The following is a 21,773-nucleotide window of genomic DNA, read 5'->3' as shown; positions in this document are numbered from 1 at the left end:
TGAATATTCTCAAAAGATTTTCTTCCACTTTTGCTTTCCAACACAAGATTAAAGAAAAACCACAAATCACGTTACTTCCTTCTTGTACTGTTATTTTCATAAACAAAACGGGTGTTTTGAAACAGTTTAATATTTTTTTTACAACTTGCATAGTCTACAGCAAGAAGTATTTTCCATCGATTCAGAAAAAGGGAGTAGTAATGTCAGTGATTCCCAGGGCACCTCCCTAACGTGGCACAAGTCTTCTGGGGATTCCAGGGAAAGGGAATGGTCGGTTTCCTGGTCTCGACACGCTGGATCCTGCCACCCTACCACCCATCGGCTGTCAGTCAAACCTGGGGCCGGGAATGGAACAATTAAAGAAAAATAGGTCCCTGTTCTGGGATCTTAACCTTCAACCCTTTTCCCACAATCCCTGTCCTGATTCACTGAGGCGGGGTGGCAGAGGGTGGAGCAATGACATGGTGACATCATCCAGGTCACCTGTCTTGGATAGCTTCCGTCTCCTCCCCACATGTTCTCCTGCAGACTCTTAAGAATGAGGCAGGGGATGGGCTTGAGAAATGGCGGAAAATTGGCGACCACAAAGAAGACTTGCAAGGCATCCCAGCATGCGAAGCAGAGATTGGAAACTGAGCTGTTGTAATTACAGGCTGTGGAATAGATGTGGTACCCATTAACCAAAATTGTTGAATCAACAAAAATTGCTCAAGGTTTTTTTTTTTCTTTCTTTTTTTTTCTTTTTTTTTGCCATGGCAGTGTCCAAAAAATGTTTCAAACTCTTAGCCCTTCCATTGCTTGCTATGTTCCAATACCTACAGCAATGGTCTGGCAAAATTCTTGTCTGTGTGCATAAATGCATTTTTTCCCCTACCTTTGTATTTCTTCTTTTGACCCATAATGATGGTGACACACTCACAACACATGCAGACATTTAACAATTTGTGCTCATTTCAACATACAGTTGACTCTTTGATACTGAATTCCAACTCTCTCCTTTTACCCAAAAGTTCAATATAAAATCTAGTATTTCTGAAATAAGCCACTGGGGTCATGTAGTCAACCTCTGAGGTTGACCCACAGTCATAAGCTATAACAGATTGATTGTGAGACACAATTACAGTCGTGTGGTTAAAATGATCAGAAACTTAATGCGCCTGTTCAGAGGTTTTTACCACATAAAAGTGAAGTATATCCACCATGAAATCAGTCCTTACCATGCCAGTTTTTTTCTATGTCGAATGAAAAAATGATTTCTATTTCATTAGATTAGATCATCATACTGATGCGTGATAGATTTACAAAAAGGATTAAAAAAGTATAAATATTTATACAGACATTTTTTCACACTTTCCTCCCTTTCTTTCTTCCTCTTTAAAAGTATTTCGCGTGCTCGGTTTTCCATCCTTGTTGTGATGTTAGTTCAAATTATAACGGATCATAGCAAAGTGCCAAAAGTGATGTGAGTAGTCCAGTTTGAATGTTTAACTCCTCCATGCTTCTGAGGTCTCCTCAGACTGCTAATTAAAAAAAAAAGCTATGACAAGAGAAGACCAGACCCTCTGCCAGGTTTTTCTGGATCATTAGTTCGAGAAAGGAGGAGAGAAAGGAGTGGTTTGGATTTGCTTCTTGTTTAATAAAGTGCTGTGTGACTCTCAGAGCTACCAACTTCCATATGTTTCTTTGAGCCCCAAATGTTCTTTATCTTGGAGGGGGGAAAAAAGCCTGCAGAGAGGAGAGGTGGGCGTGGTAATGGCTGAAGTGCACAAGTGCAAATATCCACATTCAGAATCACTGAAGTGTTTTTCTCTCCTTCCATTTTTTTCACATTGGATGAGGAAGTATCCCACATGCTTGTAATTTAGTCTGATCTAAGCATAAATTCCTGAATCTTACACAGCATCAAGTTCTGGTGAAATTCGCTGTATGCAAAGTGTTGGGGTCTTTATTTTTGATCACCAGAGAATGTAAAAGAGGGAAAATGGGTCAATCTTCACTGCTCTTTGCTTGACCATATCTGAAACTTTTAACCATCCTTTAACAAAAATAGAGGGATTCATTTGTAGTGTTTGAAGATGATCTCCTGTTTTATTTCTCAACTGAGAGGATCACATATTTCATGTCAGTGGAGGCTGCAGAGTCTCAGCAGGTCCCTGTCCCAGCTTGATGGATAAGTGGATTTTTTGTGATGGCAGTGTCAGAAAAAAGCCCCAATTTACAGCCCCTTAGACATGACTCATACACAACCCTCAATGGCTTTGGTTAGTGTGTGCAGGAGAGGAAGCCCCACTCAATCAAGTGCCAGTCCATAAATAAAATAGGCTGTGGCAGGGCACTGCACTTCTAATGGAGCGGCAGCCTCTTGTTAAGGTTTTCACTCACTACCAGAGGGAGGAGGAGGGCTGGAGGGAGTAAAACATTTGGAAAAGTCGGAGAAGCAGGAGTAATACTGTCTAATTCAGATTGATGAGAATCTAATCCACCTTAAGGTCACTTCAACATCAAAACGAAGCGGAAAGTAATTTTCTGTTGATGTAAGTTGGGCTGGTGCAGCGTTAAATGCGTGCCGTGCCGGCAGGAAGACAGGCGTTGGGGTTTGGGGGAGCGTGCCATTTTCCCCACTTGGTTAGGAGATGACTCACCACTTTATCTCAGCCACTGAGCTCATTCCAGCTCCCAAACATTGACTCATAATGTGTGTGTCCATCCTCTGCTGGACATGGCCACTAACCATCCGCAATTATGCCCTGGTAGGCTCATTTTCATTCAGATGTTTCAGTAATGATACAAATATATTTGAGGAAGTTAAATTTGGTGTCTTCTGCCCTTCAGTTGCTCTTGTATTAATGATGGACATGCTGATTCCTCTGTTAGAGAAAGTCCAGTCACATGATAAAACTTGATTAGTGATGCACTTAAACGCTCATCTGCACACTTTTGTTACACAACTCTTACACCTGCCTTCAGACTAACACTGGAGGAGCCGAGTTTCTAATCCTGTATACTCTCTGCTCCACAGGCTGCAAGGAAGCGCAAGATCTCCATCCTCAAGGCTCAGGGCAAGAGCACTGAAGCTATCCGGGAGCTCAATGAGTATCTGGAGCAGTGAGTGTTTCTATGAGAAGGGGAGAGGGTCAGACCCCTCTCCTGGCTTTTATTTTAATCTAGAAAATGAGTTTAAGATCAACTGAGTGAGCACAATTTGTGTTAGATACATGAGAGCTCTTTCTTAAGCCTTGGATGACTTTCATTAATGTTTGTTGTGATTATTAACTTTGTGATATGTTCATTGACTATAAACAAATACTATAACAATAAGAATTAGTAGGGATGCACGATATTGGATTTTTGCCGGTATCCGATATGCCGATATATTGAAACCCCTTTTGGCTGACACCGATACCGAGAATCACAAGTTTGTTTGTTTTTTATTTTACTGTAAAGAAAGCTAAGTCTATCCTGTACTGGAATTTATAACTGAATAACACCTTATCGGCTGTGCCTATCGGCAGAAATATTAATATCTGCCGATGCCAATAAACGTGTTTTTAAGCTTTTATCAGCCGATACTGATATTGTGCCGATAATATTGTGCATCCCCAAGAATTAGGGATGTCCCAATCCGATACACTGATCAGTATTGGTGCCCAATATGGCTGTTTTTGGAGGATCATGGAGGGTTTCGTTGCGTGATTGGGATCGATCCAATTTTCACGTTTTCAGCACCGTCATGCTTTACGGCTGCTGTAAATCAAACCTCGTTGAAAACATGTCCGCTGTTTAGGACTACTTCTCTTTAGAAAGCATCATAGCATGATAGTAGGACATCGTCTTGCATTATCTGTGAAGTGAGTGTTCCTCGAGGAGGTACCAACAGGGCTCATTTTAATACAACAAATATTATTCATCATTTACAACAGAATCACACAACAAAGTATGGGATTTATCAGAGAAATGTATCGGATCGGTATCTGCAAAACATATCATGAAAATATATCAGATCAGGAGTCAAAAACTGATATCGGGACATCCCTCATAATAATAATAATAATAAGAAGAATGAAAATCAAAATAATAATAATAATAATAATAATAATAATAATAATAATAATAATAATAATAATAATAATAAAAATAATAATGATAATAATAATAATAATATTGTGACTTCTTTTCTTAAATGTCTTTTTTTGTGTGTTTTCAGGTTTGTCGGGGATCAGGAAGCATGGCACGAGTTATCAGAGCTCTACATCAACGAACATGAGTAAATATATTTATAAGATACAAGAAAATTGTAAATGTTAATATTTGGAAAGTTAAGAAGCCCTCTTGTATGATTTATAAAAAGTGAGGGATGATTTACTCTCAATGTCCAAATGAAAAAAAAACAAAACACAAAGATGAGGATGTGGAATTAAGTTAAAACATACTCTTCACTGGAAACAAAGTTTTAGGAGCGGGATTTCCAAACTTTAATTACTCCACGTCTGATGGGAAAGTCTGATTTTGTCCATCCTGACTTACTTAATCGTTTACTCCTGTGTGCTTTTCACGATAAAGCTTTTTAACAATGGCTTATGTTAGTTTGCATTTTAGACATTTAGGTCCCCAGATAATGCAATCAGGACAAAGACGAACTGAGGCTTGATTTTCCACAGAGGAAGAAAAAAAATGAACTGTGTCTTTCATTTGATGGATTATCTCATAAGAACAATGGAGAAACTTTGAAAGGCATCCAAGAAGAAGATAAACTTTGAAAAGGCATAAAAGATGAGCGAGAAATGTTAAACATCTCAGTGGGATAAAGACTCTGGAAAAGAAATGGTGAACAGCAAGGAAATGAAGCAGATGAGCACTGTTGTTTGTTGGTTGTCAAGTAAATATTACTTGGCACAGCATCACCATGTTTGCCTTTGCCAGTTCAGCCTGAGCGAATGTGAATTTATTCAAAAACACAGAAAATGAAATGGAGTTAGGTATACACGTCCTGTGTTACAGCCTGAAGAGGATGTTTGAGATGTAACTCCTTTGGTTAACATCCAAAATCAACAGGTTTTTTTCGTCTCACAGGTGAAAAATGAGTACTTTGTGGGCAGTAAGGCATCAGTATACTTAAGTTGTGTCTGTCAGTTTTACAGAACCACATTTGAGACTGATGGCTTGATCTTCAGAGAGCCGTTGGATGGTCACAATGGAGGCGGTGAGATTCCTAAGTCAGCCAGGGGTCTGAATAGAGCCTTGTCAATGTTTGTCACATAAGAGTTGTTTAATAGGATTTCAGCCGTAAGCCTCCTCTCCTACATATGAGAGCAGAAAGACTCGCTGGCTTCCCACTGATATCTCAGTCGCCTAGGTGAACTGCCAGACAGACAAGAGCCGGGCTTGAAAAAAATAATATTGTTTGTGTCACCTTTTATCCCCTCTTAATTGTCTGCGGCTCAGGAGTTAGTGAAGCAGTGTCTGCAGTTGAACGATGGTTTTGTATGTGAGAGCATTAGTGTGTGTTTGCATGCAGTGGACACACAGACATCGAGGCTGCTTGGTTGCTCTGGTACACAGGCAGTGGCAGTAGGAATGTGTGGCGCAGTGAGAAGGCTACTTATTGGATATTTTGTCTTTTTGTCTCAGAGGCTTTATTGCTGTAGTAGCCAGAGGAAATCCAGGGGTGAGCGGATTATCTCCCAGCTTATCCCAACACTTCTAATATCAGACCATTCACTCCCACAGCCGCTTATCTACAGGCGTGTCAATTTCTTTTCTTTGTTTTCTTTATTTTGGGTTACAAACTCCCTGTTTCCCCTCCTCCTCCTCTTCCGGATGGCCCGGCATTATCGCCACTCTTTTCCAGAGAGTACAGAGCAAGGGGCGCAGGGAGAGGGAGCACTTGCTGTGAAATTCCCAGGAGAAGGTGGTGGCACTTCTCCCCTCCCCGGCCAGAGAAAACAGAGGGTGATGGAGAAGCGAGGAAGACAAATAAACTCTCCTCCCCTCACTGCACAACACCCTGGGAGCTAAAAATAAACAAAGCAGTGTGGCTGTGTGCAGCAGTTGTGAGGGCGGCTGCAGGCATCAGTGTTAACACATTAAAAAGGATAATTAATAGCCTCTAAGTTGACACTGTTAAAACAATTCTCGTGCTAGCTGTGTTTAGACAAGAGATTATTTTGCCTGTTTTGCAAGTATTGCACAAAGCCACTGTAGGAATGTGCAGTTTTCCCTCAGCTGCAGCTCATGAGACTGCTACAGACAAAATTGGACTGGTCATCCAGAATTACAGGATAAATAGTAATAATTTTTTCAAACATACTTTGCACAGTCTGAATCCATTTCTGTCTCATATGCAGTCAGAGTGTGGTATGAAAATGGGGAAAAGCCACTGCTGATGGTTTTTCTCACTTCCAAAAGAAACAGCGCTTACAGTCTTGAGCTCGATCGTGTCTACAGCCTCACTCAAGCACTGTGGTGAAGAGTCAGCTTAGGGAATGAGCTGCTCTCTAACAGAGCAGAGAACAGTGCGTTGACGGCCGGGTTATTCAGATAGAGGAAGAGTAGAAGAGGTAAGAGTCTTCCTGGTACAAGATTCTGGTTGATGGCTGATGAAGCAGGATCTGTTGCAGGCCACGGCCACTGCTCGAGCACATCTGAAAGTCTTTATACAGAGGAAGTGGTAATTGTAAGCATCCCCCCAACCTCCCAGGCCCTCTGATCTCTCCCCCAACTCAGCCCCTTCCCCCTGTTTATTTCTTTCTTTGTATCCCCACCTTTCTCTCACTCCCCCTCTGTGCTGTTAATCTTTCAGCCAGTTACCATGGCAGGCTTTAAAAAGATTGATCTTCATGTTGTAGAAGGCAACACTCAGATTGTTTGATTTTAGCAAACGCTTTGCACCTTAGCACTCCCTTTATTCTTATATGAGCCTCTTTCACACATGCACTGTGCCCTAGAAAATTTCTTAATATTGTGTTGTGCAGGTGCATGTGTAAACAGAATCAGATTTTTTTTAAACCCCAACTTGATCCTGACTTTTCCTACCAACGATCCCCTATAAGTCTCTAAAAAAGTCAGAAAACATTATGTTTTGAGTTGTGAGAGTGTCAGAAAAAGATCATATTCTTATAAGGTGCATGTGTAGGAAAAAAAAACGCCTGATTTTTGTTGGAACGTATGAAAAAGACCTAAATGTTGAAGAAACTCGATCCACTCAATTGCAGTAAAGATGATTCTAGCTCTGGTCAATGTGTCGTCTTAAAACGTCCTCAGAGGATGACTTAACTTTCAATTTTATACTGTGAGATCGTCAGCAAAGCCCTTTTTTCTGTTGGTAGATTTCTGTTTGCGTTGGCCTCTGTTTTGCTAGGTGTACAGATGTTTTATTGCTCTGTGTTCAGTGATATACTGTTGCTCATCTTGGCCTGGGTCTGTGGAGGGGAAACTCTGTATTAGAATTGGAGTGGCAGCAGATTAGTGTGAGGTCAACAGCTCAGCAGTCTGCTGCTGAGAAGTGATCTCATCTGAGTATAGGCACCGTGTGCCAGCTTTTACTGTAGTGCTGACCTCAGGAAGGTAGTTAACTACACATTAAAGGCTAAAAAAATATACAGACCTGCAAGATTGATCCTCAATGTCCCCAAAGGAGAGAAAACAACCGCACGAGATAGGCTTTTACCTTTGCCAGCTGTCTTTGCTGAGTAACCTTCACTCTGAGCTTGTAAATAAGCTTTATTTCATATCATAAATCTCTATAGATCTCTGTAAACCATGCATGTAATCACATGTCAGCTGACCCGTAACCCCATGGAGTTTTCAGTTCTAATTTATACCTGTAAATTTATTGGGCATGGATGTTGTGCTTCACAGTTGAGCAAGCTAAATGATGACACGACCGCAGCTGTATCAATCTGCTTACTGTTTTCTTTGTCGTCCCCACAGCTATGGAAAAGCTGCGTTTTGTCTGGAGGAGCTGATGATGACCAATCCTCACAATCACTTGTACTGTGAGCAGTACGCTGAGGTAGGTATCGGCCTGGATGTCCGTCATCAAACATGGGGGCACACTGTGGAACAAATGTTAGTGCTCTGTGAAAGGTCCCTCTCTGTAACACCGAGAGACACCCAACGTCATCGGGAAGACAGGCTCATGAAAAGAGACGTGTTTACACAAGGCTGTCATGTACTGCTTATTCAGATGTCATGCTGTCATTGCCTGAGCTGCCCTTTCGCACAGCTTATTGGCCTTGTTTAATGCCTCCTCACACAGGTGAAATACACCCAGGGGGGGCTGGAAAACCTGGAGCTGTCCAGAAAGTATTTTGCCCAGGCGCTGCGGCTGAACAACCGAAACATGAGGGCATTGTTTGGTCTGTACATGGTGAGTGCTGCTCTGCATGAAGGGAAACTGGGAGAGAAAGAGGGAGGGAGGGAGAGGGGAAAAAGGAACTTTTTTTGTAACCCTGTGGTTTGTCAAGGTTGAAGCTGGCCACTGAGTGTGTCAAGGAAGACTTGAGTGTGTATGTGCACATGTGTGTGTGTGTAAAGCTTTTTTGGGGGAGTGGAGAAGGGGCTCTCAGACAGGTCAGCTCACTGCTGACTCAGACGGTGAACTCCAGCATTGGAAAAGTCTGCCCCTAAGGAGCTCTTTATTTTTGGTAATAATAGCCCTTTGGTGAGACTTTTTTTATGTTTATGACTTAAACAAATAAAGAAGCCATGGAGTGAAAAAGAGGAAAGCACGAGAAAGAGAGCAGCTCAACTGCTGCAAGCATTTTGCCACTGACAAATTATCCAACCAGGTGCCAGTTTGATTGTTGTCTTGGCGCAGCAGGCCTTTCATCTACATATTTGTTTAAACAGGATGTTGTCTGCTAGTGCCAATGCATCAAATGTAAGTGAGACTTGACATAAAAACACAAACCAAAGCAGTGCAGGGAATGAAATGTGGAGAGGGGAAGCAGGTCCAACACAGAGAGCCCCAGTGTTTTCCTGTATGCTGCACTGGGATTCTTCAGGTAGTCCAAACACCTCTGAGCAGCTCTGAGAACGCTCTGAGGTGTATGCAGAGTGCAGGACGAGCAGGGCAGGGTCAGACCACGGCATCGGCCTCTGTTAACGCTCCTGTTTGTCTGGAGACAAAGCAGGCCCTGTACTGTTTCCTGACAAGTCATCTGCTGACACTCGAGTCTTTAAGGGACGCTTCAGGTGGGAGTTTAGTCTGTATCACTCACAGATCTGACTTTTCAGTGTGTTTTTGCAGTTTTGATGCTGGACTCCATGGTCCAGACCATGACAGGTGCAAAAAGTTCAGTTAAAGGGCAGGAAACTTTCACCATTTTATGCCATCTGAGTCAGTCCAGTGAAAGACCTAGTAGCACTGACCACAGCTGGGTTGTGGGTTAGTTACTCACAACACTGGCGTGGGGATTCCCCTCCATAACTGGGCACACAGTAATTCGGGGATAGCCTGCATGGGTTGTCATAATCTAAATTAAGTTTTTTTCCTGAGTTAAAAAAGAAATGAGGAAAATGCTTACTAAATAAAGCAGGAGCCAAACCGTGTGATAGAAAAAACAGGGTCAGGTTGATTGGTGTGTAGTTAAAGTTTTAGCGCTCTGGTGGGGAGGGCTTTGAAGTGCAGGCAGGGTAAGCCCTCTGGGGTTTGCTGTGTGGAGATGATGGCAGGAACATGGGAAAGACATGGGATTTGTGGTTCGGAGGGGAGCTGTCGGGGCAGGCAGAGACCGTGATTCACATAGTGCGCCGTTCACTGTGTCGTTTTTTTTTTCTCAAAGACATACAAGGTCCTTTCATCGCCGGGAATCAATGGTGTTGGAGAAATTAGGCCCCGTTAAGTGACAATTTACGTATGAAGCATTAAGACACTCACTTTTTCCCTCCTATAAAGGATTTCTCCAGTGTCATCAGGCCAAGGTCTGTTTTTTCTCTTCATTCTGCCACAATGACTAGTAGAGCGGTAGATGGTAAGAGTGGTTGCACATTCATCTCAATTACGCATTTATTGCTGTTTCACCAAGTTTCGATATACGAACACCCCTTCCCTTGTTTTCTCCTTTGCTGCTTCTTTACATTTTCGTTCTTTTCTTCTAGTCTGCAAGTCACATCGCTGCAAGTCCAAAAGTCAGTGCTAAAGTGAAGAAGGACAACATGAAGTACGCTGCCTGGGCTGCTTCTCAGATAAACAGAGCCTATAAGGTACGTCATGTAATGATGCTCATCCACTTACACTTCATATTTTGTGTTTTGCTTTTGGTTAGCATCCTTGATTTTTCCCACATCTCTGTTCATTCCATCTGACACTGAAAACCACACATCATGTTATCTCATGACTCTTCTGTTGTGTTTTAGCTTTCACTGTGTATTTGCACACAATATCCAGATCTCCAGAAATCCCCTCATTTGCATAGTTGGTGCAAAATATCCCCCACCAAATGACCCCTGAATGCACAGTAACCCTGAAAGATGCTTTGGGCTCGCAGCGTTGTAATAACAACCCCAGTGTCTTTCACTGTGTCTGGGTACATTTACTTTTAATGTGTTGACTTAAGGCCACAAAGTCTGTGAAGACTTTATTCTACACCCTGGCTTCTCAGATGAGCCTCTAGTGGAGCCACAAGCTGATTCTCAGTGGACTAAAATCACGCTAGACTGTAGAACAGATATGTCTTCCACATTTTTTTCTAAAAAGGAAGAGATCCACTGACCCTCATGTCCACTTTTGTATTTTTTTGTGCTGTTACAGCTGTAAATGGTTCTACTTTGATAGTTAATCAACAGTTTCAAATCTGTTTACAGGTGGTTGCCCCTATACGTCAAAAAGATCAGTACACTCAGGTGGGGGACCTATGAGGGCACATTTTGTGCTGATGGAAAAAAGGATTTTCAAAGGCTAAACTTGTACCTTAAAGCCTGAGATGAAAGCACCCCAGTATAAAAGTATAAGAAGTATAAGAGTATTTTTTGGGGCTGTTGCAGATGAAGACCTCCATTGCTTTCAATATCCCCCAGAATATGTATCTTCTTTGTTCCATTTTATTTGAAATATTTTTTATTTAGTAGTTAAAGGGGGAAAAAGACATGGTACACAAAAAATCCCCCGAAAATTACAAGAAAGAGCAAAAGACTTATGCAATGTTAAATTACAGACTACATTTTTTTTTATTTAAACATTTTATTTTCACTCAGCCATCAACAAATGATTTCATAATTCATGTGAAAGAACACAATATTTTCTACTTTTTACAAAAAGCACAAGGCTCAGAGCAAGTGCACTCTGATTTCATTTTTGCCCCTGCCATGTATGTTTCTTGCCACTATGAAGCTCTTTCTAGCACCATCTGTTTTGTGGTCATTTAGCTACCAGGGCAGCACTCAATTCACTCAAATATGCGTTACCCCCTCCGCTGGTCATTGGTCATCTTTAATTGAGGAGCCTTTTCGCTAAGAAAAAAAGCATTTTATGAGGTTTAATCACTAAAGAGTTTAACACAGTTTTCTTTAAGTGCACAGTTACGACATAATGAGAGAAAAAGTGTCAAAAATGACGCTGCCAGGCTTGTTGCCCTAATAGTGTATCCAGCATGCTTTAGCAGCAAAGCACTCACTTGATTCTCCAGGTGCTGTCCTCTTGCTAATAAACAGCAATGCAATAGAATAACACTCTCTGAGTTTTGTAGTATTAAAAAGGTCGCACCTCAACCTTGAACACAGCTCACTTTTTAGTGTAGATGATAAAGAAATGTGCTCGAACAACAAACTTTACACTAACTGACTCACAGCAGAAGGAAAGTGGCCAAACAATGCAGATTAGGAATGCAGGCTTTTGCAAACATTTTCTAAACCTACTATTTGTACTTGCATACACAGTAGTGTAAAAGTGAGGAGCTGTTCAGATGGTATCACTATTATTGTTTATCCCACTGTCATGGCAACCCAAATATAAAGGCACATTTAAAAGCCATCTTCTGTGCCATATGTTGCTTATTTGGGCAGCAACACTTGAACATGTAATAAGTGGTTTTTGCTCCACATGTGTGGGTCCTGTTGAGAGAGCAAGGGGCTCCCCACTGAGCCTCTAAAGACCTCGTCTCACCGCACACTCAGCTCTCCTCGCCTTATAGACATTTCACATGTCGAGCACTCAGATGAGTGTGACAGCTCTGCTGGAAAAAGTGTGCATGCGAGTAACGTCACTGAACGCTCGTATTATTTCTCGCTCTTTCATGTGTCATGGAAGAGCTTGAAGAAAGATGTTTGAGTTTACGAAGAAAGAGGCGTTCCAGCTGAAGAGGTGCAGGTTGTTGTGTTTAGGTCAACACTTGGTATCTATGCAGATATGGATCTGCTTGAAATATAGAAAAATGTAGAAGTGGGTCGGTCAACAGGATCAATCAGTCAAAATCTTTGATTGATGTTGAGTGCGCACTGCTCATCACTTTGATCATTATGCTGGCTGACCTCACCTTGCTGTCTCTGAAAGTCTTTGATCCTGGCAGGGGACAAGATTGGTATCTGAAACTGCTAACTTTTATCATAAATCTGGGGCCTGAAAAAGGAGAGACACAAAGAGTGTAGAAAGAGAGTGATATCTGGAGGGAACTGAACAGTTTCCAAATATCTGAAGAAAACAAGTGAAGGTTCAAAATGTCTCTGGTGGGGCAGCTGGTGTTGAGTTTAGGGAGAGGTAAATTCACTGACTGTCAGCTTACACGTTTGATCAAGATGACAACAGTTCCTGACACGATTCTGTTCAAGTCTGTCAGTTGATTCGATATATCGTCAGCAAATCACACCAAGCTTTGCAATGATGCTTAGAATATAAACAGGTATATGAAGTAAGTTTTCACACAGATAGGGATGGGTAGCTTTCACCTTTGCAATGATGCGGTACCGATGCCCGGTGCCTGGCAATTGGTATTGGTACCCAACGGTACAAATTTTTGAAACTTTTGTGTGTTTATGTGGTAATAAATATTTATTTGTTTGACGGTAAAATCTCAAACTTTTTTAACATATTCTTCAATATACACTCATAGCCAGTTTATTAGGTGCACCTTGCTAGTAGCAGGTTGGACCCCCTTTTGCATTCAAAACTGCCTTAATCCTTCGTGGCATAGATTCAACAAGGTACTGGAAACGTTCCTCAGAGAGTTTGGTCCATATTAACATGATAGCATCACACAGTTGCTTCAGATTTGTCGGCTGAACATCCATGATGGGAATCTCCCATTCCACCACATCCCAAAGGTGCTCTACTGGATTGAGATCTGGGGACTGTGGAGACCATTTGAGTACAATGAACTCATTGTCATGTTGAAGAAACCAGTCTGAGATGATTCCAGCTTTATGACATGGAGCGTTATCCATCAGAAGATGGGTACACTGTGCTCATAAAAGGATGGACATGGTCAGCAACAATACTCAGGTAGGCTGTGGACTTTAAACCATGCTCAGTTGGTACTAAGGGGCCCAAAGTGAGCCAAGAAAATATCCCCCACACCATTACACCAGCAGCAGCAGCCTGAACCGTTGATACAAGGCAGAATGGATCCATGCTTTCATGTTGTTGACGCCAAATTCTGACCCTACCATCTGAATGTGGAGCAGAAATCCAGACTCATCAGACCAGGCAACGTTTTTCCAATCTTCTATTGTCCAGTTTTGGTGTTGCTGTGTCAATTGTCGCCTCAGTTTCCTGTTTTCAGCTGACAGGAGGGTCACCCGGTGTGGTCTTCTGCTGCTGTAGCCCATCTGCCTCACGGTTGGACGTGTTGTGTGTTCAGAGATGCTCTTCTGCAGACCTCGGTTGTAACCAGTGGTGATTTGAGTTCCTGTTGCCTTTCTATCAGCTTGAACCAGTCTGTCCATTCTCCTCTGACCTCTGGCATCAACAAGGCATTTTGTCCCACAGAGCTGCTGCACACTGGATATTTTCTCTTTTTGGGACCATTCTCTGTAAACTCTAAAGATGGTTGTGCATGAAATCCCTGTAGATCAGCAGTTTCTGTAATGCTCAGATCAGCCCGTCTGGTATTGACAACCATGCTACATTCAAGTCACTTAAATCACCTTTCTTCCCCATTCTGATGCGCGGTTTGAACTGCAGCAGATCGTCTCGACCATGTGTACATGCCTGAATGCGTTGAGTTGCTGCAATGTGATTGGCTGATTAGAAATTTGCGTTAACAAGCAGTTGAACAGGTATGCCTAATAAAGTAGCCAGTGAGTGTATAATCTTGCAATGCTGTATTCATGTCCAGCATGGAAAACTGTTTACTCTTCCACTCACAGTCACAAGGATGTGTTTAGGTTCCTAAACATGGTACCATTTGATTTTACATGAATCAGTACTTGCTACTACCAATGGAATTTATGGATGGAATATAAAAGTAGCTAATTCAGTCCCCATCCTTACACACTACTTCTTTATTAAAGTAAAGAAAGAAGAAGAACCAGTAGAGTAGCATGTTAATATTTTTCTTATTGGCAAAGAGGTGTGGGAGAGGGTTTTACCCACAGACAGACACACATCTGTATTTGGTGATGATTACAGTAATGTATCGAAAAGTCAGCTCTCTGCCTGAAATATGACTCAGAGCACATCTTTTGATTCTTAATACCTAACTGATTCATGAGCCTGGTTCTAAATTTAAGTCATTATGAGTAATTCAGATGAATTTCTTGATGAACAACTTGTGGTTGTCGCAGGCCTGTAAAATGTCCATACAATTTTTCCAGTCATGCAGATTTTTTTCACAGAAAAGTGAGCTTTTTCTTATTTGAATGCTTTTTTTTACACCAGATCCCTGATTTAAAATACATACTTCACACCCCTAAATGAGTAAACAACATACAAGTTGGATGACATCAGTGATACTGTGAAGGCCACGCTGTGTTGGTCCAGAGGGGAATGGTTTCAGCTGAGTTGTTGTTATGACAGGCTGAAATAGTTTGTCTGCAGTTAAAGGCCACTGAACAAAGTGTGTGTGTTGGGAAAGTTTATACTGTATGTAGTTTGACCCCTGCTGATGATTAGGAGACACCTCAGTCCGTCACACGTTCGTCCTCCAGGGAACAAGAAAACCTTCTCTCGGCCCCTCTGTGTTATTACCCTCAAAGTTTTTTTTTAATCACCTGCTAAAACTGAGGTTTTATGGAGATTTCATTTCGGCTGTGTGTGTGTGTTTGTGTGTGTGTGTGTGTGTGTGTGTTACCCTGTAGATGTTTTTTCTGGTTGCTGTGTGAGGCAGGTTACATGACAAGCTGTAAGGTTGTGTCCTTTATTTTCTCACTCCCCACCTTCAGTTAAATGACTCCTGAAACCTTTAGCAAGGAGTGGTGCTGTGGGCCTCTGTCAGACAGCTGCAGGCTGCTGTGGGCTTGTGTGCGCTGATTGATGGCCCCTTTAAAGCGTTGCTTGTGTCAGTCGTCCACTTTTATTAGACCTCAGTACCTGGTGATTGTCATACCTCAGTGAGAGAAGAAGGTGGGCAGGTGAGTGCAAGTGGGAGCAGACGTCAGCAAGAGGTCACAACTGACTAGGGAGAAAAAAGTAATTACCTCAGTGTGGTTGGTCGACATGTGGAGGACCTGGAGACGTGTGGGATGGAGGTGCATGGGGGGCTTCAAAGCAACGCAGCATAGCCTGCCCTCCTGCCCTTACTCTCTAAACAGATTCTCTGATTAGCTCTTCTGTCACGGACCACAGGCTCCCGATGCGTCACGACTCTATTATCAGAAGCTCTAAATAGATGTGGATCTGTCTGGTCTGCTCCTGCTGTTGTAGAACAGGGCAGGAGCTAATGTGGTGGTCTCACCTCAGGCGGAGGAGATAATTGACTACTGGGCTCGGGGTAATGGCGCATTAGGCAGCAAGGCAATGAAATGCACTGATCATTATAGCTACTCCAACCACACACACACACACGTACACACACATACGTATGCACACACACCCTAAATCTAGAAGAATGAGTCACACTTGGAAATTACGTAGCCAATTGAACACCTTAGCCAACTTCCTTCTCCTAGTTAGAGTTTGGCTAAAGAGGAAGGAAAATAGTTTTTGCCATGGAAATAGAGTTAGGGCAACAATTAGGCTCCAGTTAGTTCCTGTTTGTAGAAGCCGAAGGAAGGCCAAAAGTTGAACTCCTCACAGCGTTACAGGCGTTGCTTTATGTTCAACATAGGGTCCAGTGAAGCCTGTTTTCTGTTTTTCCACAAATAGTTTAAATGTAGATGAAGGCTTTGTGTGTTTTGAAAGGAGGCCAAGATGGTCTTGGTGAGGGCACAAAACTAACATCTCTGCAGCCCGCTGTTTGTGTTTGACTTATTGAAATTATGTTCACAGTGGAGGTGCATGTTCTCCTGTCTGTGTGCACACTCTCAAGATGTTTATCTCTCCCTGAGGATGCAGGTGCAGAATGTGCTCTTTAGTCCAACATTAACATTAAAACAGAACCCCTGCCTGTGTTTGGCTCATTGTAAAGGTGTTTTTTTCGTAATGATTTAATTTAAACAACTTTGCCGCAATTTGGCCTCAAACTTTTCCTTGTTACAGATGTAATATAGCAGCATTTTCTTTTTCGAATTATGCTTTTTATTCCTTTGTTCATTTACTTAAATGATTGATTTGCTGAAGTTTCCTGTGGGATTTTACTTTTCCTGTTTTTTAAAAGCCACTTGAGTATATTACACTAAATGTTTACAGCTCCAACCAGCCTCCAAGTCTCACAACTTTTTTACTAATTGAACTTTTGGTTGTACTTTCAAGTTCCTCTTTTAGCCCTCTTCATTACAAATTTGGCAAACACCCACATGTCCCCCTCAGGATTTATTGTAATAACTTACAACAGCAGGGAGGCTGCCCTTTTATATTTTATCATCAAGTACAAATGGTAATTTTCTGAATTATTTGGTTTAAACAAAGTATTGTTTGAGTTACAGAGCTCTACAGCCTGTCATAGAGAAACAAAGCGCTGTCCCTCACCCTGTAGGTGCTGATTACTCTCAGCTTTATGCAAATGAATCTGTCTGCCCTGAGCTGTCAATGTGTTTCACTTCTGTGAGAGTTTATGAATTTCTCCATATTTTCAATGATTATTCTGTGTCATGTGGTTACAGACCTCCCTGATTTCCCTGCTGAAAGCTTGTGTTTGTTTCTGTTGGGGCTTTTATATTCTGCATACAATCCTGTGAGTTTCAGCATTATGCTATCCAAATCTTTTTTGTTTTCTTTTGGGTTTTGTAATCTTTACCTTCTGCAGTTATTTTGATGAGAAAGTGGATAGAAATATGTAACTGGAAAACACTGTGAGCTCTGTGAGGACAATACAGAAAAGCTAGTATTTTTTAGAGATAAAGACTATTTCCCATGAGCGCTTGGAACCCTTAAAATGTGACTCTTAACAAGGCTTACACTTGTCTTGAAGCAAACGGCCTAAGAGTAGATCTTCTTTTTAACACAACTTTTCTTTGTTTAAGCTAACAGCTTACCCGATACAAAACAACAAATTAATGTATTTAGGAGTGCTATTGTTTGAAAACGTGATAACAAGCAACACTTTGTACTCTTAGTTGTTACCATATTTTTTTAGTTGGCTACATTTAGGGCTATTCACTGCTGCTTTGAGACGTCTCATCATCTTGCAATGTTAGTGAATCCTTGTGATGTCCTACCAGTGCTCATCTACCAACTCCAACCTCACCAAGCAGAGCAAACGAAACCTCTCTCTTCAGTTTATTGATAGACTCTCCAGTTTGAACAGACCTCTGCAGAATAACGGCTGACTGTCACGGGACAAAGTGCCTTAAATCAATCTCGTCTGACCCAACCAGGAAGATGAGAAATAGCTTTTAGAAATAACCTATTTTTGGGCTCATAATCCCATTTTAAAATGCAGATGACATATAGAAGGGAGACTTTTTCAAGATCATTTACCAAGTCCTCACAGGGGCTTTAAACGTGCATGATAAGACAAGGTGCAAATACAACCTATTTCAGTCTGGCTTGGGGCACTTCGTGTTACTTTGTGTGAAAGAATAAGTTGTTGCTCAGTCCACAGTAAAAGCTACTGTTGACATAGTTTATGCCAAGCTGGCTCATTCACATCATTTTGAAAATGTGTTATCATTTTTTTGTCCTTGTATTGTAAAACACCCTTCAAAAATGTGTAACTGCTAAAAGTCTTACAGCAAAGATTAACAAGTGCCTGCACAGAGAAATCGTCTTGCCTATGCAATGCAAATAGTGAAAGTGGTACAATTGTGTATGAAAATATCAAGAAAGTAAACATTTTACTTACATTTTCATCACTTCAGTTCATCATCATACCTGGATCAGTCCTTTGAACTTGTTGGAGATGTTTGTGTAATTTTGGGGGTTGTTTTACTTGCTGAAAGCTCCTGTAGTTGTTGAAATGCACTGAAAGCTGCAGTTCATCGAGCATCCACTAAAGGCTGGCTGCAGAAGCTCTGAAAATATAAATCTTTGCAGCAAAAATAAACATGGTTGCACTCTTGTTTAGAAAAGGGTTGGGGTCTGAAAATCTACACTGTTTGGACTGTGAATTTTTTTCATAAATTTGATATATTAAACTAGGTATTTATGGGTAGAGTAGGAAATGTACTCAAAGTGGAAAGTGACTTGTGGGAATGAGGCAGCAGGTTAGATTTGATCCCGGGTCACCCACTCAAGGGCTCACCTTATGGGGCAGGATCATTATTTATTACATTCTAAGTTATTAAAATTTTAAATTTTGCCCATGTGAGGGCAGAGCTGGTTTGACTGACAGGTGGGCACCCTGTAGATGTCTGTGAAGAAGCTTAAGGCCCGCCCCTTTACTTCATCCAACCTCTAATGGAGTGAGGTTGAGTGAAGCAGTTTTGATATGGCACTTGCTGACAATAGACTTCAAAAAGGTGTATCAAAATGAACAGGTGACATCACAGGGACTAACTCCATGTATCATGTACATGGCTATGTACATGGCTATGTATACATTCTGGTTTAAAAAAAATTGGAATAAAAACAAGGGGAAAAAAGAAAAAACAAACAGAATCACCTACAAGTCTTACCTCTGACTGAACCCACTCTCTCACTAGAACAGTTACTGTAAAGTAGACTAAACATATGTATTTGAAAGGTTTTAAAAAGATGTATGTCCATCAGTAAATGTGGGTGAAGTGAGGTTAATTAGACTGACCCTGATCACATCCCTACCCCTGCCTCAGGTGAAGGAAGTTGTCTTTCTCCTTGGTATTTTTGGAGGGGATGCCTTTTCTGTTGCAGTTTAATTGGGCACAAAATGTGTGTGTGTGTCCGTATATGCATGCATGAGTAATACTGGATGTGTTTGTGGATCATAATTTGCGGCACTTCCTGTGAAACCCTTTGGACACTGAGCAGAAATTAGAGAGGAGTGTTATGTACTCCTGTACTAGAGGCCATGGAAATTGACTAATCATGCGGGCATCCTGTCTTGGAGCTATCATACACAAAGAGAACTAAAACGAGACTCATGCAACAGTTGAGGAAAAACCCCCAGATTAGAGGTATTATTTTACTTTTCATGACCGGTTCACCAATTCAGTCCAATGACCACTGATGTCTCTGATTGTTTTTGCTTCTGGCGAGCACTGGGAGTGTTTTGCAGCTTTTAAGTATGTTTGGCTCTGAATTTCTGAGACCTAACAAATTGATGTTTTCTCTCTCCTCCCCTCTCTGTTCTCTTACCTTCCACTCCCCCTCTCGTCATGCAGCTTGCCGGTCGCGGGACCAAGGAGAACAAATGCTCAATGAAGGCAGTGGAGGAGATGTTGGAGTCCATGCAGATCACCATGTCCTAAACAACCCCTGTCCTCGCCTTTCTACCCATGTTTTTAAACACGACTTGGAGCAACACGGCAGCTCAGACAGCCTTCTGATGTGACCTGACCGGATCTTTACTGCTGTTTTTATTTTTCCTAATCCCTAAAGTTTGGTCGTCCTTTTGATCGAACTTGACATGAACATTTGGGATGCATTTCTTTGTCGTACGTGCGAAGATCTCCCCACCCACGGAACCTTCAAATACGCTAGCTTACTTCAACAAGTTCATAGCATTAACCCAGCTGTGATTTTCCCCAAGCCTGGATTAAACCTCCTCTCATCCCGGGCTGTCTGTCAGACTCACCTTGAACTGATATTGCTAATTAGCACGTCCACATCAAGGCTGTAACTGTGTGACAGGAGAGATAACAAGCTGTACAGTAGATGCTATTTATAAAGACAATGTGGAGTCCCACCTGTCTGCACTGAGGTCCTTAACTGTTTCTGTTCTGTCTGTAAATTAAGCCTCTTTATCTAATTAAAGTTTTTCTTTTCTCTGATCTGTCAAACATGTTTATGGCGCCGAGTTGAAAGTACGTTTTCTTCGTCAGTGTGGGAGCAGAGGAAGTCTGTCGGTATTTAGTATTTCCATGCCTCTCAATGCTTGTGTTGTACTCCGCTGTATAATTCTGGAGAAGCATGAGAGACATTTGTCATTGTGAAGGCAGCAGCGGTAACAGCAGGGGCATGAAAAAGTGACTCCTCTTTCTAGCTGGGAAATGCCTTTCAATTACCCCTGACAGCAGCTGAACCAACTTCAGCACATTAAGAACACCTCTGTCATTTCAGTTTAGAGAGCCTCCGAGAGCGCTGCCAATAATTAACACGCCACAAGTTTGAGAGGAAAGAAAATTGTGTTCATGAATCTTGGAACTTTTATGACAGGCGGGGAGGAAAGACGTCTCAGTGTTGTGAGAGGCTGGTTTCCTCTGCTGTTAGAGCGCTCCACTCAGTTTACGGCGCTCAGTCATTGAATCCCATCAGATCCAAATGATCATCTCAACTTATCACTCACCCGTGCAGGGTCAGCTGTTACTCCCATCTTTTTTGTTTATTAAGTCATGGCAATTGTCTCATAATTTCTCTCTTCTGCTGATGGAAAACCTGAGTGTTGAGTTTATGGTCTCTTTTGGACCGTCTTTACATTGAGAGAGGTCAGGCACTCGTAGATGGGGACGGTGGAAAGCAGTTTCTCAACTTTTTAATACTCTCTGGCCTTGGTCAGTGGATAAATATGTCTGCATTTGATTTGCCTCACCAATCTGGCGGAACCAATGAAAGCCAGGGAACGTTTGAGTGTAAACTGACTTGAGTTATTTTTACAGGAAAAAGGCTGCGGCTAAATGAAGCCTCTTTTGAAGAGTACAGGGTGAAAGCCGTTTGATTTAGAGGAGAGTGGTTCCTACTTTGTTGGAGCTTCACATGTCAACACTCCTGTACTAGAAAAGGTTTATTAACCTGTAAAAAGGGAATAAAGGTTATCAATCAGTTTGATGAGCCATCAGTGTGAGAGATTTTTACCCAGTGCCAACCATACTGAGGCAATAGTGCCATCTGTAGTCTAGATGAAGAACTCATGAGTGGAACAACTGCACTGAGAGCAGCAATGTGTGAGAGTAAGCACATGAAAGAAGGCTTATACTCTCATGTATATAACAGCAACATTTGAGCTGCATGTGAGTAAGTGTCAGTAATTAGTCTCCTTTTTTTTGCTAGGCATGAGAAAGTGGGTTATGTTCCATTTATTGTTCCTGAATCTGACAAACCTCTCCCCTCCTCTCAGCTCTGCTCTCCAAACATATCCTTGTACAGTCAAGAAAAATAGACCTGTGGTGCTGACGTGTGCTGAAGTCTGGAAAAAAACTACAGCATCACTTCTCACCTCAACGGTTTG

The 21,773-nt window shown here is 41.8% G+C and overlaps 1 protein-coding gene across 1 annotated transcript in view; it reads left to right on the top strand.

Moving 5' to 3' along the window:
* Nucleotides 1-21,376, top strand: part of emc2 (ER membrane protein complex subunit 2) — a 30,808-nt gene extending 9,432 nt beyond the window's left edge. The window contains exons 6-11 of the mRNA XM_074684074.1: nucleotides 3,020-3,105; nucleotides 4,205-4,264; nucleotides 7,930-8,011; nucleotides 8,258-8,368; nucleotides 10,102-10,206; nucleotides 19,771-21,376. Of these exons, the coding sequence (XP_074540175.1) occupies nucleotides 3,020-3,105; nucleotides 4,205-4,264; nucleotides 7,930-8,011; nucleotides 8,258-8,368; nucleotides 10,102-10,206; nucleotides 19,771-19,857 (531 nt within the window). The 3' untranslated portion in view covers nucleotides 19,858-21,376. The remainder of the gene's footprint in view (nucleotides 1-3,019; nucleotides 3,106-4,204; nucleotides 4,265-7,929; nucleotides 8,012-8,257; nucleotides 8,369-10,101; nucleotides 10,207-19,770) is intronic.
* The last annotated feature ends 397 nt before the right edge of the window (nucleotides 21,377-21,773 follow it).

This window comes from Halichoeres trimaculatus, unplaced genomic scaffold (genome assembly GCF_033239565.1).
Source record: "Halichoeres trimaculatus isolate MK-OKI-2021-1 unplaced genomic scaffold, fHalTri1.1 fHalTri1_scaffold_12, whole genome shotgun sequence".
Lineage (NCBI taxonomy): Eukaryota > Metazoa > Chordata > Actinopteri > Labriformes > Labridae > Halichoeres > Halichoeres trimaculatus.
This window is presented reverse-complemented; position numbering and strand designations above follow the sequence as displayed.